Consider the following 19,134-nt stretch of genomic DNA (forward strand, 5'->3'; position numbering starts at 1 on the left):
GATGCCTACAGTCGATTCAGAGGTAAACAGTTGTTTACTTCTGCATCAGTTTTATTACCAGTTTTTAGATTTTCTACACTTTGGTTAGGTAAGTGTTAATAAAGACAAGCAGGTATTTAAGCCAATATCTGCCAATGTGATAAACAAAGAAAGAGCTTCTGAATCATTTTAATGAGAAACTTTTTCAAAATAATGAAATAGTATCAATAAAAACAATGACCATCTAAAAATGATTACATTGTTTAAAAATCGCTGAAATGAATGCATGAAATTACAATAATGACTAATTATTCATTTTTAAGATAATTTACATGGTTTCTCAGAGCAATGACTGAGTATCTCAAAATTGTAACATTGTTTTAAATAATGACATAGTGTCTCACAATAATTACATGGTTTCTCAAAATATTGATCGGGTAACTAAAAGTAGTATCATCAAACATTTAAAAAGACTACTGATACCAAAATCACGACATGGTCTCCAAAATAGCAACATATTTCTCAAAATAATGACTATTTATCTCAAGAGTGAAACCAGGACGATGGACAGTGAAATTAGGCTGAACATTACTGTTCTGGCCGTGGTGCAGTCGCAATTTAAAACCTGGACTAACACAGCCTCCACCGGTTAGATATTCTCCAGTCTGGTAACTTTTACCTCGGTTTGTACAATATCTTCACTCAGCCGACATTCACAAGGCATTATGGATATTAAACTGCTACACAGGCGAGATGTTTCACTGCATGCACACACTCTCTGTCTCTCTCTCTAACACACACACACACCATGTAATTAATTAACATGGTGTTGTACTTTGTGTAGGAATAAAAAAACAAAAGATATCCTGACTTCCTGTTGAAAACAGTGGAGAGCTGATGTTGGACGTCTGTAATCAAGTTATGTCAGCTGTGTCAGGATGGCAGTTAGAATGAATGAATAAAGTGCAGAAATTAATCGATCGACACTCAGAAATAATTCCTTCAATGTGTGTTAAGTGGCACTGAGTAGAAACTAATTCTGCCACATCAGACTGACTAAAGGACAGGAAACATCCTCAGTGTCTTCATCTCATTATTTGGAGTTCATTGAACTGTTGTTTTGTGTTTCTCATCATTTATTTTCTTTAAGTTGTGTTGTTGTTCCCCCATAAGAGATATCATAAGTTAGACTTGATCAGGTTCCTCTGATATAAAACTTACAGATGATATGAATCAGCAAGTCTAATAAATTAATCATGTAGCTTTCTTTTCCTCTTCATTGTGAACACCTTTAAACTTCATTCATTACCAGTGTTTCATTTAAAATTATTGTATTGTCTCTCTATTTCACATCATGTTTTTGTCTTTTATTGTGAAACAACTCCTGTTTCAGTGAATGAGTGCCCTTTCATGGAGAGCTGCTGTGTAGCTGTCAGGCTTCTGTTGATAAAACCAAATGCAAATGCTAAGATAGATGTGTCAGCCAGGGCTTCTAGTAAGATAATGCAGACATACTGCACACCATCACCTGCACGTGCACTAAACTACTGCAGAGCTGCAGCTCATCTAGTTCCCCCAACAAATACAGGAAAAAGACTGAAACACAATATAAAGTCAGAAACCTGCAGGTATTATTCAGTGGTGTGATGATGATGATGATGATGATGATGGTCAGTAACAACAATTGTGATGTCAAACTCTGTTTAATTTTATCATGAAAGCAAAACAGCAACACAGAGAGAAACATGTGAATCACAAAATATGTTTATTAATAAACATTTTCTTATCACACGTGACTAACGGGAGTAACATTTGAAGTTCAAATTTGTTTTATTTGATTTTAATGTTTCAAAGATTAATCATGGCAGCTTTAAGGCATCAATTTGTTTGCATTCAAAGCAAAACATTTGCATTTTGAGCTAATCAACATGTTTTAACAAGGTTGTAAATTAGCTTTAGCTTAAAGGTGCAATACATAAGAATTTGCCTCCGTGAATTCACATGAATAACAAATAGGGGGCAGCATATCACCAGAAAAAACTGCTAACTGCTGCTAACTGTGTTCTTCTTAGACAGTCATGACTGTAGCTACTAGCATGCTAACTTCAGTGGATATCTTGTCAACACAACACAGACATGTCTTTGACACAATGTCTCACATATTGCACCTTTAAAATGGAAATCTCACCACAGCATATAATGTTTAATACAGGACAACTGAAATTGTGTAAAAAAAAAAAGAAAAAAAAAAAAGTACCTCATTCACAGTTGTCACTTCATGTCACGTGTAGCACAAAACATCTGAATGTTGTGGAAGCAGGTTTAAGATGTATCTGATAGAAGGTGTGGCTGAAGAACAGATAAATATTCTTTATATTCTTATTAGCAGAAATCATTTAATCATTTAGTTGAGCTTGATTGAAACTTTACGTGTCAGAGAATTATGAGTCTGACAGCTGGAAACAGAGTGAACTAACTCACGATGATGTGCCTCAACTGCAGCGTACATTTGCTGGTTGTTGATTCCTGTATGCCTCATAATGGACAGGGAGGCACTGGTTTTGAAATTTGCTACATGCTACAACCACTTCCTGTTGGCGAGGTTCTGGAAGACTTGCAACCTGGCAATGTTGATTCACTAATTTGGATCTAACATTATATACAGTCATGATTGAGTTGCTGCTGAACAGGTTACATCCATTATGTGAGCCAACACCTTGGCAGATCCTCTTAACTTCCTCCTCTGAGGCGTCGATGAAGGACTGAACTGGAACTCTGCCGCAGAGTTTCTTCCTCGTTAGGTAGCTGTGTAATGAGATCATTGTTTAACTGCATAGTGTTGACATTGTTTACATACAACTTTCAGCTGTCACAGTGTTCCATGTCTGTACTTATGGCCATTTTTAAACTGTAGCCATACAATCATCATCAACTGTTGGTACATGTTGCAACTATTAAACTGATCATCGTTTGTCAAGAGTGGGCTGGTCTGTCTGGACCACAGAACCGGTCTACTTAAAGTACTGACAAAGGCCAACCGTCTTGATGGGGTGATATCATGGCCCCCACCACTTAAAGATTCAGAAATGGGCCCCACTAACCCAACAACCCTTGTCAGTTTAGGTAGCTTGGATTCAATTATCCAAAATTGCACTCTGTGTAAATGTAGCTAGCAAGCTGACGGCCCACAAACATGGTCAGGCCTATTCAGCGTCTTTGTAAGAAGAGGCAGATTTAAAATAAAGCCAAGTGCCGAGGGGCAGCACTTTTATATACCCCATGCACTTTTTATTTTCTCTCCACTTTGTTCATTAGTTTTCAAAATTGAAAAATAATTATTTGCAAATGGGAAAAAAAAACATTGTACAATATTTTGTTATTCTGTGATTTGGACATAAAAAAAACTACTTGAAATCTTGAGAAACAAAATTTAACTCATGGGAAAACAGAGGAAATAATATGTTCGACCTGTGACCATATATGGCTTCCATATTTTTGTGCTAATTGACAGACGTGGCTAATGAATGGCCTAATTACCATACTACCACAATTAGCAAGGGCCAGACTGAGGTTATTAAAGCATCTGGGAAACAGATTTTGAACATCACAGGTTTGAAAACACCCGAAATTTCCCAACTGTCCAATATGTGAAACTTTAGTTTTGAGAACAATAAGACTAAATGTGGCTCACTGAAAACACACAGCTGGTGCTGTTTGAACCTGAGTGCTCTTGTGTTGTCATGTCACTACCTGATCACACAGATGCTAGTTAAACATAGCACTGAACTGTAGGATTGAGTTCAATTAAACTGCAATGAAGCAACAATTACTGGTTCTTTCTAAAGAAAATAATTGATCAAACTTTTAACTCACTCTGTCCATGAAGCTTTAGAATTTCTGTCCAAGTTATTGTCGTTCAGGATGTGTCTGTGGACAAATGTGTCATACACATTGTTGCTGCTTGTCTGCTCATATGACACCTGCTGTCCTTGTGCCCCGTGATTGAAGGTTACACTGAAGATAACGGCAGTCAGGAGAACGACATTCATCATATCTAGATTGAGAAAAGAGATTTCAAGCTAATTAATGCATTGTTCACAGGAATATTAATGTGAATAATGTATCAATACTTTACATGCAACTACTGCAAAAAAGGAGTGATAAATAAATCATCATCAAACTGGCCTGTGACTTTTTAAGATGTCAGTGTTTTTAATATTTTAAATACAGTCCTTGGTTTGCAAATGGCTGTGGTTTAGTCTGGTGTGGTGCCATCAAAGTATTATTTCTTCATATTTGTAATACCACCAGGAAATAAGGGTTGAAAAACAGGAAACTACTATAATAATTTCGACTGATTTGCAATGAATAAAATAATTTAAGATTAGTTCTAATCAGAGTGTAGTTTTAGTGGACGTCTGTTAGAGACAATTCTTCGATAATAATAACACTGCAGGGAAGAAGAGCACTTACAGCTGCTACTTTCGATGCAAGTCACAGTCATGGATCAGCTGGCTGCTTTTAAATGTTATCCACTCACAACTAGAGCATCATCAGTTCCAGACACACGTTGAAACAGGTAACTCTGTGGTAATGCAGAATCCACAGTCTCAGGCTGGGCTGCACAAACAAGGTTTAAGTCTTCAACCCGATGCAGTCATTTTCTAACTTTGAATTACACTGCACCAAACTTAAAAACTATCTCAAAACGAAGAATTGTTACATAAAAAAACACAATTACGTTTTTAATCTCAACCTAGATGAATTTCATGTCTGTTGCACTAAAACTTTGAACTCCAATTTAAACTGTGCAGTAAGTATTTACTTTAAACTAACACTTGAGGAAGTTTTACTTTTTAAATGGCTGTCTTTCTGGACTAGTATGAGCTAAATAATCATGTTTTTCAAATAAAATTAAGGGACAGAACCTCATCTCAATATAGTCTCAAGATACCAGTGTGTCAAATGTGGTACTGAAAGAAATGCAGCTGGCTAACTAGTATTTCCCTACACAAGTGCTGGCTCTACTTGACTCAGTTGACGTGATTTTCCTCTCATTAGAACGAAGCTTCCTGCCTGACGGTGTCTCTTTTACTGATAAAGCACTCGTCATGAGTCGATGATGTTTAAAAGCAGCGAGCTGATCCATGGCTGTGACTAGCGGTCAGTGGAGTTGCTGTGAATGCTTTTCCTTTCTGCAGTTGTATTGACAAATCAGTGCTTACAAAGCTCTGCTAATTCAGTCAAGCACACATATTTAAATTCCCTATTATTTAGTTGTTTTTAGGCTTTTTTCTTCATCATGAAGCAACAACAATATATTTTTTTTACCGACAGTACTGTGAGATGACTCCTGAAACAAGTGAACATAATGAAACATTTAATTTTTTTTGATTTAGGAGCATCTCAATGTTAATTAAACTCATTTTGGTTTTCATCAATAAACTTAGTTTTGCAAAACAGACATACCGTAATTTCCGGACTATAAACCGCTATTTTTTTCCCACGCTTCGAACCCTGAGGCCTATAATATGATGTGGCTAATCTATAGATTTTTACGGGCTAACTGCCTCCGGGGGGCGCTCTAACAGGAAGCGTAAAAGCGAGACAGACAGGTGGAGGAGATAATGCGCCGAGGAAGACGCTAGTTTGATTGTGTTTTGAACACACCGTCATCATGGAAAACACACGAAGAAATGCACATGATGAAGCTTTTAGGTTAAGGGCAATCGATCTGGCTTTCGAAGAAGGAAATAGAGCTGCTGCACGTAAGCTTGGCATCAATGAATCGATGGTGAGAGACGCTGGAGACAGCAGCGTGAAGAACTGACTCAATGCAAAAAGACGACAAAAGCTTTCAGAGGTAATTAAAGCAGATGGCCCGAACTTGAAAACGTTCTTGAAGACTGGGTGAACACACAGAGAGCAGACGTGGACGCCTGTGGCTTATAGACAAGTGCGGCCTATATATGCAGTAGGCGATTTGAGGGGGGATGCCATCCCCATTGTTAGCAAATTTACCAAAAAGCATCCCCCCTGTTAACCTGACATCACTCTCCATCCGCTAGTAGCAGATAGTGTGTTAAAATCACAAGTGGCCACAACCAGCTCCGACGCACCGTGGAGTCCAACCGGGCACGGCTGCTCTGCGATCCGGCTGCCTGGTTTATTTTTGACGAAGGCCGCAACAAGTTGCACAGAGCAAATCACGCAAAAAGGAAGTCAGAGACACAGGAACGGCATAGAGTATCCAGCCAGTTTTCAAAATAAAACACCCTGCGCAGACTCTGGACTGTATAAAAACGAAAAATTACTAGATCAACAAAGTCAGGCAGGCAAAAGACTCCGCTTCTGAAACGTTCCCGCTTTGATGCCGCGTGGGGTGGAATAAAACTTGTAGCAGACGCTACATGTTTATTTTCAATATTTTTTAAGTTTTTTCAGAGATGAGTTTTTTCTGACAGTTTAATATTAATAGTTTGCAATTTATGTTCTAAAACTAAATCTTACTTTTTGTGAGTGTTTTTAGTGTGTCTGTTCAGAACATGGTGGCTTATGTTATGTTGGTAATTGTCATTGCTGGTTTATAGTTTAACCATTAATGAGGTAGCTGTTACATTTCCGAGCTGTTTTATCCCCCGTTCAAACGCACCCTGCCGGAGTGACTTTCTCTATTCTGTATTTGTAGTTTTTAAATATTAGGTCTTCATCTTGGACAATATATTCACTAATACTGATATATCTGTGATAGGCTAATATTGGCCAATAAAATCGGCGAACAAATAAGTCGGTCGGGCTTTCCTATTTTGCACAATGTTCACTGTTTGTCCTTCAAGGAATTTAGATGGTAAAAAATTCCAAGGGGTCATGTAACTTAAAATAACCCTGCTTGAAGTGTATTGTGAGAAACATGAGAAAACCCTGCCTGAATAAACTCAGTCCACTGTATACAATTTAAAGGTGTATTTACTTATTATTTTAATTCAGTTATAAAAAGACAATTGTAGTAGGTAGAGAAGGAAGATAACTGGATAAAATGGAATTGTAGAATTAAAATTTCACAGTTATGGTTAAGAGTGTGTACATAGGTGTGTCGGAGCAGGGTGATGCTCACGTTGGGCCATCCCCCATGTTAAAAATTAACAAATCACCCACTGTATATATGTACACATTTTTTTTCTTTTTAAAATTAGTTGGTGCGGCTTATATTCAGGTGCGCTCAATAGTCCGTAATTACGGTAAATTGTTAATTTCAAAACTGAACTAATACATTTTCAACCTAGTTTTGCTGAATTCTGCCTAGAAGCAATCTAAAAATAAAATTTTAATAAAAAAAAATTTTTTCTCACCTTACTCTGTTGCTGCGTCAGTCTGAAGGCGACCGATACCGACTGATACTGAAGTCTCTGATAGAAGCCTGAAGTGAATTTCACCTTTATTAACCTCCTCTTGTCTCATGAACATCTGGTCACAACCAATCATTACAAATAAAAAAGTTAGCAGCCAATTACAATACAGCAAAATTATCCAATGACCAAAAAAACAATTTCTGTTGAATGAGGAAGTGTACATTTCTTGGTAGTGAGTGTTAAACCGGGGGGATGGGATCACACATGAAACCACATACACAGAAAGTCAGACATGAGAAGATGCAGTTTCAGGAACGAAAAAACCAGGGTTGGTGTACGGACATGCAAAACCACAAAACAGCTCTCCAATCGGTTTGTATTTGAGCTTGAAAAACAAGCCATTATTAGCAGACATCACTCCCGTGGTCTGATAGCATTGTGTCAGCTAATCCAAGTTTGTTGTATTAAAAAGTTAATTGTTCAGTAAAAAACCCTGTGCAATCATGGCAACACTAATTCTGCCAGTATAAATGAGACTTAAAACAGTGTTTACAGTTTCAACATTTTTAATTGGGTAGTAAACTGCTGAGACACTTTATTTCTGCCTTGCCCTTCAGAACAAAATAATCCCAAGAAATCTGTCATTTTATTATTGATGCAGACTCTTTGTTTCGGGAGGCCACAGGGGGTCTGGACTCAGAGTTACGGGGCACTTGCCCTTGTTGGCCCCCCCTAGAACCACCACTGCTTACAGATATATTAATGATAAAACAATCATGTGGCTTTATTTTCATCTTCAGTGTGAACACTTTTAAACAAAATGTATTTCCAGCGTGTATTATTTTATAACTATTTTATTGTGTCTCTATTTTACATCATGTGTTTGTCTATTATCCTGAAACAGCTCCTGTTTCAGTGAATGAGTGTCCTTCCATGGAGAGCTGCTGTGTAGCTGTCAGGCTTCTGTTAATAAAACTAAATGCAAATGCTAAGATAGACGTGACAGCCAGGGCTTCTAGTAAGATAATGCAAACATACTGCACAAAGCCGTAACCAGGATTTTAGAAATACTGAGGTCATAATTGGGCTGAATATGAGCAAAGATTCAGCGGGCGGGTCCATAAGGAATTGTGTATTTGTAACTGACACTGTATGTGTGTGTTGACCAACCTTCAAGACGGCAGGGACAGCAGAGTACAGTACAGTTGTGGAGAGATGAAGGCCGTCAGATCTAGTAGATGAGGGCCGGCAGCCAGTCACCAGGCGTGTAGACTCACTGAAATTGTGTGATTGTTGATTATTGACAGTACACTGATTCTAATTAACATAAATGTCCTAACATAAGCAAAGTATCAAAGATTATCTAGCCTTGATGTAACAGGGCATAATGCAAGACAAGATTCCACTTTTCTCTCCTGCCAAGAAGGAATTAAGCAAAATAATATACAAAATAATATATAACTCCTTAATGCACATGCACTAAAACACTAGAGAAAAAAGACTGGAACACAATATAAAATCAGAAACCTGCAGGTATTATTCATTGGTGTGATGATGATGATGGTCAGTAATAGAAACTGTGACGTCAAACAGTTTTATTTTATAATGAAAGCAAAAAACAGCAACTCAGAGACACATGTAGAGTAACATGTGAATCACAATATAAGTTTGTTAATTAAGCAATATTACCCTCGAGGGTGTGCTTTAACCTCATTTGAGCGCGACAGTGATGCTGTCAGGACCGAGACGCTCGCGATTATACAACTAATACCAAACTCTCAAGCATGCCGAAACACATTTTTGAAGTGCCTCCGATGACAGCTGCCCAAGTGTGTGGGGTTTTGCTCTAAGATCCAGGATGTACTGGACTTCATTTTTACTCGGGCTCGGCCCCTCCTCCCAGCTTTCTGTAACCAGGTCCAGAGCCCCCCACGGTGTCCTCCCAGACAGCAGCTCAAAGGGAGAAAATCCCATGGAGGCCTGGGGTACCTCCTGCACTGCTCTGCAGGTGATACAAACTAGTCTGAATTGACTTGATGCCCAATAACCCAAAAAGTTCCCGTGGTGTACGTGACATAAATGAGGTGCCCTGGTCAGTTAGGATCTCTTTTGGGATCCCCACTCGGTAGATGACCTGAAACAGCGCCTGTGCCACAATAGAATTGGGCCGTTATCCGCTCGTTATTTTGTTGCCCCCCCATGTGCCCAGCCATTGGGTTATAATGAGCCACCTGGAAAACAGTTTCCTGGTGGCCTTTTGGTGCCAGCAACTGGGTAATTTATTTTTCTGTTAATGGTGCAACAGAGCTTTGCTTAATTTCATATCTAGATTTATTCATTTTAAACCTAGTTTTGCTAAATTCAGATTAGAAGTAATCTAAAACGAATCGTTGGTGCAGCTGAACATTAGTCTAACTAACTTGTTGGAGGTTCCTACATATCTTAAATAAAGAGTACAAAAATACAAAAAAAAGGATTCATTTTTTAATAAAAGTTAAATTATCCAAAAATGAAAGCCTGAAATGAATTTCACCTTTATAAACCTCCTCTTGTCTCATGAACATCTGATCACAGCCAATAATTTGAACTCAAAAAGTTAGCAGCCAATTACAATACAGCCAAATTATCCAATGACCAAAACAACAATTTCTGTTGAATGAGGACGTGTACATTTCTTGGTAGTGGGTGTTAAACCGGGGGGATGGGATCACACATATAACCACATACACAGGAAGTCAGAAATGAGAAGATGCAGTTTCAGGAACCAAAACCAGGGTTGGTGTACGGACATGCAAAACCACAAAACAGCTCTCCAATCGGTTTGTATTTGAGCTTGAAAAACAAGCCATTACCAGCAGACATCACTCCTGTGGTCTGATAGCATTGTGTCAGCTAATCCAAGTTTGTTGTGCTGAAAGGTTAAATGATCAGTAAAAAACCCTGTGTAATCATGGCAACACTAATTCTGCCAATTGACAAATCAGTCCATCTTAAGGACTTTAGTTGTGTTGTTGTTCCTCGATATATGAGAAATCATGAGTAAGACCTGGAATATGTCAAGTTTAAAAAAAAAAAATTCACACAATATAAACAACTATGAATAAGGTTACACTGATATTAGACTTAATAATGTGGTGGTTCTAGACCAGTTTTAATAGGGGGGCCAGGTTGGGGCTGGCGTTTTTGTTAGAGGGGCACATACAACCCAGGAAAAAGGGATTAATGAGACTTAAAACAGTGTTTACAATTTCAACATTTTCGATTGGGTAGTAAACTGCTGAGACACTTTATTTCTGCCTTGCCCTTCAGAACAAAATAATCCCAAGAAATCTGTCATTTTATTATTGATGCAGACTCTTTGTTTCGGGAGGCCACAGGGGGTCTGGACTCAGAGTTACGGGGCACTTGCCCTTGTTGGCCCCCCCTAGAACCACCACTGCTTACAGATATATTAATGATAAAACAATCATGTGGCTTTATTTTCATCTTCAGTGTGAACACTTTTAAACAAAATGTATTTCCAGCGTGTATTATTTTATAACTATTTTATTGTGTCTCTATTTTACATCATGTGTTTGTCTATTTTCCTGAAGCAACTCCTGTTTCAGTGAATGAGTGCCCTTCCATGGAGAGCTGCTGTGTAGCTGTCAGGCTTCTGTTGATAAAACCAAATGCAAATGCTAAGATAGACGTGACAGCCAGGGCTTCTAGTAAGATAATGCAAACATACTGCACAGGGCTGTAACCAGGATTTTAGAAATACTGAGGTCATAATTGGGCCGAATATGAGCAAAGATTCAGCGGGCGGGTCCATAAGAAAATGTGTATTTGTAACTGTGTGTGTGTGTGTGTTGACCAACCTTCGAGAGAGCAGGGACAGCAGAGTACAGTACAGATGTGGAGAGATGAAGGCCGTCAGAGCCAGTAGATGAGGGCCGGCAGCCAGTCACCAGGCATGTAGACTCACTGAAATTGTGTGATTGTTGATTATTGACATTACACTGATTCTAATTAACATAAATGTCCTAACATAAGCAAAGTATCAAAGATTATCTAGCCTAGATGTAACAGGGCATAATGCAAGACAAGATTCCACTTTTCTCTCCTGCCAAGAAGGAATTAAGCAAAATAACATACAAAATAATATATAACTCCTTAATATCAACTTTAAGACACTCTTAAATAACTCAAATACCAAATAATGCAAACTCAAACACAAACAGTGCATGAACACAAGCAAAATGTAAGTCATACAATTTCACTATTAGTCTTACTAGATATGTCGTTAAGTTAAGTTACATTGAGACTGAATAATTATGATTATGATTGAATTAGATCAGAGGACAGTATTGTTTGTTTAACATCAGTGTGTATGGGACATTGATAACCCTATCCTGGGGCAGCACCTGGTCTTCTCATTCACCTTTCTTTCCTTTTCTCCCCCTCTCGTCCTCTTCTTGCCTCACTATCTTCTTCCCAAAGGGGAACAGGGTTTGTTGTGCTCTCTTCATTATGTCTGAAGAAAGTAAACACACAACATATCACTGAAGTAGTAGCAGCAGCAGTACCAGATGCAGTCAAAGAACAGCACAACTTCAAAAAAAGCATGGATTATAAGTTAGATAGCTAACATCAGTCAACATGATTCATCTTCCCTCTGCTTTCAATGGCCACCCAAAGACAGGCTCTTGTCAAGACAGTAGTATCACTAAGTTACCTCTGAAACGATCATTTGTAGGCAGTTAACATTAGCTTAGCTAAACTTGTTAACTTCGGTAAAGTTGGAAAGATACTCACAGACTATATTTGCTGACTGAACAAACCCAAAAGCATGACACCAGAGACAGGCTGGTAGATGTTGCAAGAAAATATTTCATTTAACAGAAAGAGTGAGACAAATACGTGTCAGACAAGAAACTTAAATTCAAGATCAGAGTAGCTTGGTCAGATCAAGCAACAAGCAAAACTGTCAGTAAAAGTAAAAACGTAGAACTGTGGAACAATTAGAATAAATTACATGTAGACTGACACAAAAACAACAGAAACTACAGTTAAGCCTCTCAACTAAGTCTAAAACTTAGGAATACAAAATTTTGAGGTCTGAGTGAACAGTGAAGCTATTGATTAATATAGGAAGATATTAATGATAAACACCAATAAAAAATCACCAAAATTATAAAAAGGCACATTTTTACAAAACAGCTGTTGTAGTATGAGCATGAGGAGACCCTTGGTGTGTGTAGTGATTTTGGAGTCTCCATACTGTATAACAGTGGAGTTATTGATTTTTGTTTGCAGCGTCTTGCTCTTGTCTTGCAATTTGCAGACGGTCCCTGCGCTCTCGCCCCCGACTGCGCATAGAGATCAATGTTCTCCGTCCAGCTCGGAGGACGGCTTATTTTTGTAAAAAATCGGGGTTTTGGTCCTGGTAGCTCGTAGTCTATGCTATTACGGTGGGACAGAGGCATCATTTGTGTTTGAAAAACGTTTCACTTCAGAGTAATTGATCCCGGAAGTTCGAATCTGTGAGTATCTTTCCAACTTTACCGAACTGTTATACTTTCACTTGTGATGGTTGATCACTAACTTGGATGGCACTACTAGACGTGAAGTCGCAGTTAAATTAAAAGTGTCGTTACATGTAGTAACTGTTGTTTCGTATCACTCACGTGAGCTTGTTGGCACGCTTTGTATTTACATCAACGGACACTTTGTTTTAAAGTTCCAAATCGTATGGTTTAATTAAATACAAGCAACCTGGACAGTATATTCCAGTTACCAATTTTGCGATGTCTATCTTAGGAAGTAGAGAATACTTCGGACTACAAATCCTTACCGCTGAAGTACAGCTTGTCCAGAAGTTCTTTTAACAGAGTTTTGAATCCGTTATTGTGTATATACGCTTATGGTCGCCAAATGCAGCAGTCCGGGCTGGAGCAGAGACGGTTGCTGGCTGTGTCCCAATTCAGGTGCAGCATCCTTCGGAGCGCGCATTTGAAGTGCAATTACGTCACCACGCCGCGCGAAGGCTGTCCCAATTAGCGTCCTCCAAATGCTCCCCACGAATGCTGCCTGCTTTCCCCTCTTCCTGGAGGACACACCGCTACTATCTTTCGCGGCTTTAAATTGCCCAAGATTCATTGCGCGCCCAAAGAGAAGAAAGAAATAAAGAAATAATGGCGACCTCAAGTGGTGCAGATCTCTCATTTAAATGTTATTGGGTCTTTATTTGGTTTTTACTCGTTTGAGTGTCAAATGCCAGATATGTTCAACTTCAAGCGACATTAAAACCTCAACTTTTCAGTTAAAATGCGTTGGTAATGCTCAGCGTGGTGCCTTTGGAAGTAAAGCCTTAAAAGCCTTTACTTTCAAACGTTAGACGTTCAGATTGTATCTTATTGTGACTGTGGAGATGTTATAGACTAGTTTTACTTCATGTACATAAGTGGACCGAGATGAACAGATTTAGATCAGGCTCTGATCCGTGCGTTAATTCCAGACTGTAAAGCTGTAAAGTCTAGTTAAACGTTTGAATTGAATAAAGAGCTAAATTTAGGATTATCCTTATGAGGATTATGTTTGTGTTTGTGTTTTTGTTTTTTGCTGTATTAGAACTCTTTTGTCTGTTGACGTAACACAAAACATCTTTTACATTTCATTGTGTTTTAGGGGGCAACAGAGAAGCTTCATCACTGTCCAAGGTCAGAACAAAGATTTATTCACAGGGCAAAACATTCCTGCCGTGGCTGGATGGGAGTCTGTCAATAATAAATAAATAATAGATAATAAATAGCCCATGTGTCTGTCCTGATGTCATAAATCTCTGCATCCCTGTGTTAATGTGATGTTGTGTTTTCCTATTCTCTTGTTTCTCTCTGTGTTCAGAACAGTTCTGGAAACAACGGGCCTGCAGTGGAAGCTCGAGCCCAGCAGGCCAGAAACAAGTGGGACCGTTTAAAGTACAAAGTAGCTGCAGGTTTGAATGATGATGTGGAAACTAAATTATATTTGTTTTACCCATGCAAGTTAATAAATAATTTGCTGAAAGTTGCTGACATGATTGATTTCCACTGCCTTAGGATTGTCCTCATGGATGAGGTGTTGGGACAGAGGCCTTCCACTGCCCCCCCTGTTCTAACTGCCTCCATCCCTGAGGACACACCAGGGCCAAGTGACCAGGAGGAGGAGGAGAGCCTGCCCGGGCCGAGGAGGAAGAGGAGGAGGGAGGATGAAGGAGGACATGAGGCTGCAGAGAGGATGGAGAGGCTCTTCTCTGCTCCAGAGGACAATCCTTACACAATATCTGTTGCTATTTACTTAATTTATGAGTTCTTTTTAAATTATTTGTTTATAACATTTGTTCATTTTATATAATTCATGAAATAAAATATTGTTCTATTGTTACACGCTGTCCATTCCATTCAGTATTTACAACTTAAGTACAATTTATAACAGCAAATGGCATCAAGTGTTACTTTTCAGGGACAACAAGGGATTGAATGTTTTCTTTTATTATTAAGGTCTTAAAATTTACAGCTATTTACACAATGACAGCATAAATAACTATTTACAGATTATTACTAACTATTAACAAAAACAATTATGGTTAAAACAGTTAGAGATGATGTACAGTAACAGGCTGAGCAGGAGTCCCTGCAGTGCTGCTGGGCTGGATGGTGTCAGTGGGACATCATCTGGGTCGGTACTCAGGGTGTTTCGGGGTCCAGTCTCCTCTGTCCACCACATCGTCCATCAACTGGGTCTGCAGTTCTGACTCCATCCATGGCTGCAATGTCACTAATTTCTTAAGAAAGAGGCAAGAATTATAATTTCTTAATCTAATAATAATACTAATAATAATAATTGATTATTACAACAAACAAAACTATCTACCAAACACTTTAAACAGGAACAATGCCTTTAAAATTAAAATAAAGCCATATGTGGCGATCAACAGTTTATGTGTCAGCATTAAAGTGCTTGAAGTGTGCAGACCCTGAATTGGGACACAGCTACTCGATATATAGAAGATTTTCCTCTTCCCGCTGAGGTAGCCCAGCCACAAACCAGTGCGATGACCAAAGATATACTTACGACAGGATAATACACTCTGTAACCCACGGTGATGATCAGACAGAGGGGCAAGTGGTTTCTGTACAAAGTAAAGTTATTTGTCAGCAGTTATCACCTTCTCTTTTTTTCCACTGAGAAAAAATACAGAGGACATGACCTCGGTGTCCTCAATGGTTAGTTACGGCCCTGATAATGCACACCATCACCTGCACGTGCACTAAAACACTGCAGAGCTGCAGCTCATTTAGTTCCTACAACAAATACAGAAAAAAGACTGAAACACAATATAAAGTCAGAAACCTGCAGGTATTATTCAGTGGTGTGATGATGATGATGATGGTCAGTAACAACAAATGTGACGTCAAACTCTGTTTTATTTTATCATTAAAGGAAAAAACAGCAACTCAGAGACACATGTAGAGAAACATGTGAATCACAAAATATGTTTGTTAATAGACATTTTCTTATCACACATGTGACAAACAGGAACAACATTTTCTTTCAAATTTTAAAGATTGATTAGCTTTAAGGCATCATTATCATTGCATACAAAGCAAAACAAGCAGGATTTCAATACAGTTTCAAACAAACATTTTGAGCCAAGCGTACATGTTTTAACAAGGTGTAAATTAGCTTCAGCTTAAAGGTGCAATATTAAAAGTGGGCCCCTTTGAATTCACATGAACAACCAATAGGGGGCAGCACATCACCAGAAGAAATTGCTAATTGCTGCTACCTGTGTTCTTTTAATACAGTCACAACCGTAGCTACTGTTAGCTTGTTAGCTCTGTTAGCACAAGAGCTTTTGACTGTTTTCTGATCTGGGTTAGCTGGTTAGCATGCTAACTTCAGTGGATGTCTCTTCAACACAATACAGAGACGTCTTTGACACAATGTCAAAACTTTAGCTCTTCTTCATCTATTTCAATGTTTTAGACTATAATTCTCACATATTGCAGCTTTTAAAAAAAGGAAACCTCATCCCAGTACATGATGTTTAAAATTCAATTCATAGTTGTCTCTTTGTTGATTGTATCCGACAGAATGTGTAGTGACTGAAGAACAAGAAGGAACGTCAATATTCTTTTATATTCTTATAAGCAAAAATCATTCATTTAGCGAAGCTTGATAGAAGCTTTAGATGTCAGGGAATAATTAGCCTGACAGCTGCAAACAAGGGAGAACCATCCCTCTAATTATTTAATGCAGGGGTCACCTTTCGGAATGACATTAATCTTTGCCTGATAATGGACAGGGAGGCATTTATTTCCAACTTTATCACATGCTACAACCACTTCATGATTCTTAGTTGTTACTTTTTTGACAGTGCAATCCTCTATGGATTCAACATCATATACAGTCATCTTTGATCTGCTCCTGCACAAGTTTTCAGACACATGTTCGCCCTTTGGACTGCAGATCTCCTTAACTTCATCCACTGTGTTGTAGATGAAGGACTGAACTGGAACTCTGCCACAGAGACTGTTGTCCCCCAGGTATCTGTGGAATGAGATCAGTGTTTTACTGCTTAAGTATTGACGTTGTTTCAGTCAAACTTTTAGCTGTCACAGTGTTACATGCTCCTGCGGTTGAACTAGTGAAAACAGCAGTTTTTTCTGTCGCAGTGGTAGTCACAGTTGCCAAGTCCGCTTATTATAAGCGACTTTGGGCTTGTTTTTCTGTGAAGTCGCTTATAAATATTGGTAGTCGCCGGCTGCTCGTTTTTTGGGCTTGTTCTTCCTCGATCCTATTCCTATTGTATTGTACGTCATATTGTTTTGAAGTCCTGGAACTAAAAAGGATCATAACATATAAAAACAACAATAAATTTGGGGATTCAGGGTGATATTTGTGTGTGTGCAAATTGTAATAATCTTCTTTTTTTATTTTTATTATTATTATTGTTTTTTTACCACGACCAGAGAAGTCGCTTGTATTCGGCTTGTTTTCATAGCCCTGCTTGCTTGTTTCTCTCGCAAGATCTGGCAATGCTGGTGGGAGTAGTTTTTCAACTCACTTGCTCCACTGAGCCTTGTCCTCTCCAAAGTCCATCGGAATGATGTGTTTCTTCATAAAGCCTGTGTCTTTACCCTTCAGACAAGGTTTGGAATTCTTCCCACGAACAAGGGCAAGGGTGAATGTGACGGTGATCAGGAGGATGATGTTCAACTTGTCTGGAATAAGAGAAAAAAATTAGAGTTTTGGAGCTCGTTAACTCGTCAAAGTCACAAGTTACCAGACACATACTGGCCATGTTTACTGCAGATCTCCTTAACTTGATCCAATGGGGCGTCGGTGAAGGACTGCACTTCCTCTCTGCTGCAGAGCTCTTTGTCCTTCAGGTATCTGTGTAATGAGATCAGTGTTTTACTGCTTAAGTATTGACGTTGTTTCGGTCCAACTTTTAGCTGTCACAGTGTTACACGCTCCCGCTGTTGATTATGGGTTTTTATTCTTCATTGGATGAGTTTAAAACCTGTTTGTTTTTCACACATAAAATAATATATATGGACCATAATGTATCACTAAAAGCAGAGTGAGTTTTCTCTCTTCTCACACAAGAATCAAATCCTGTCCATCCAAATGTAAAATCAGGCATACTCTGATGTCACTCTAAGGTAATACTACTCTGCTGCTGATTGGCTCGTACTCTTTGCCTTTGTTGGTTGGTTTGATTAGTCTTAGCATCAGGAGAGATGATTGGTTCCAGTGAAATGTCAGGGTAAGCCACTAAGGTGCGTCTTACCATTGCAATGGTAGGATTCAAAAAGACTTTCTATCCTATTGACTTTTGACTTCACATATCCTCATCCAACAACACTACTGTGTCGTTCATCAATAAACATTATTTGAGTTGCAACTGATGTTTATAAACCTTTACAATTGCTTCTTAATTGGTTTATAAAGCATTTTACTGTAAAATTGCTTTAAACTAAAGTTTAATAAACTGCATGATATTCCATAATCTGTTTATGGAACAAATTGTTCTATAAATTGTCTGTGAGGTTATCTTGGTCCACATCTGGCATACCGGGAATTTGCCCGATGTGCCGGCAGGTCTTATGGTAAAAACGACCTTTTACCACTTCATCTATTTATTTACTTTTGTTTACTGATTGGCCAATAAAACAGGTAGATACGCCCATTATTCATGATTGACCCTGGGCTGGCCCAATCACAGCCGAGGTCCCCTTTAGTTTTGCTAAATTCTGATTAGAAATAATCGTAAATTAATCGTTGGTGCAGCTCAACCTTAGTGTATACTCGAACTCCTATGTGTTTTAAATAAAAAAGAAAAGAAAAATACAAAAGAAACAATGGAGTTGTTATGAATGAAAATAAAATAATCCAAAAATAAAAGACAGACGTAGAGAGGTTTCCTCACCTTGCTCTGTTGCTGTGTCAGTCTGGAGGAGATCGAGAGCGACTGATGCTGAAGTCTCTGATAGAAGCCTGAAGTGAGTTTTCCCTTTGTCAACCTCCTCTTGTTGTTAGCAGCCAATTACAATACAGCAAAACTGTGTAATATCCATGTGTTGACAAAAAACAACAACAATTGCTGCTGACTGAGAAAGTGTACGTTTTTTTGGTAGCGAGGTGTTAAACCGTGGGGATGAAAAACACATATGCAGCAAGTCAGGACAAACAGGGTAAGGCCTTCCTGAGGCTAGTTGAGGGTCTGAAGCTTCAACCTTTGTGGGTTTGATTCCTCAGTTCAATTTGGCTGATAATG

The 19,134-nt window shown here is 38.6% G+C and overlaps 1 protein-coding gene and 2 long non-coding RNA genes across 4 annotated transcripts; 1 reads left to right on the forward strand and 2 right to left on the reverse strand.

Annotated features, from left to right (window-relative positions):
• Window positions 1–1,666: 1,666 nt before the first annotated feature.
• On the reverse strand, window positions 1,667–13,410 carry LOC115589609 (uncharacterized). Of its 2 annotated transcripts, XR_003985556.1 has the most exons (7): window positions 13,165–13,410; window positions 11,752–11,844; window positions 11,189–11,294; window positions 8,499–8,604; window positions 7,329–7,443; window positions 3,853–4,033; window positions 1,667–2,784 (listed from the first exon to the last, which is right to left on the reverse strand). It is a non-coding gene; the product is annotated as an uncharacterized LOC115589609 (long non-coding RNA). The 2 variants fall into 2 exon arrangements; XR_003985557.1 differs by lacking the exon at window positions 7,329–7,443.
• Window positions 12,704–14,649, forward strand: LOC115589611 (uncharacterized). Its single transcript, XR_003985559.1, has 4 exons — window positions 12,704–12,853; window positions 13,998–14,029; window positions 14,214–14,304; window positions 14,408–14,649. It is a non-coding gene; the product is annotated as an uncharacterized LOC115589611 (long non-coding RNA).
• A 920-nt stretch (window positions 14,650–15,569) lies between these two features.
• On the reverse strand, window positions 15,570–18,898 carry LOC115589603 (seminal ribonuclease-like). The gene is made up of 4 exons (XM_030430588.1): window positions 18,787–18,898; window positions 17,678–17,747; window positions 17,419–17,575; window positions 15,570–16,901 (listed from the first exon to the last, which is right to left on the reverse strand). The coding sequence occupies exons 3-4, from the start codon at window positions 17,472–17,474 to the stop codon at window positions 16,598–16,600; spliced, it is 360 nt and encodes a 119-aa protein (XP_030286448.1). The 5' UTR covers window positions 17,475–17,575; window positions 17,678–17,747; window positions 18,787–18,898; the 3' UTR covers window positions 15,570–16,597.
• Between the last annotated feature and the right edge of the window lie 236 nt (window positions 18,899–19,134).

This window comes from Sparus aurata, chromosome 10, assembly GCF_900880675.1.
Source record: "Sparus aurata chromosome 10, fSpaAur1.1, whole genome shotgun sequence".
NCBI lineage: Eukaryota > Metazoa > Chordata > Actinopteri > Spariformes > Sparidae > Sparus > Sparus aurata.

Bases quoted from the DNA above. Each gene is read 5' to 3' on its own strand.
- LOC115589603 (XM_030430588.1), bottom strand. From the start codon at position 17,474: ATGAAGAAACACATCATTCCGATGGACTTTGGAGAGGACAAGGCTCAG. The intron at 16,902-17,418 runs GTGAGTTGAAAA...CTCATTCCACAG, and splicing joins GACAAGGCTCAGTGGAGCAA to ATACCTGGGGGACAACAGTC.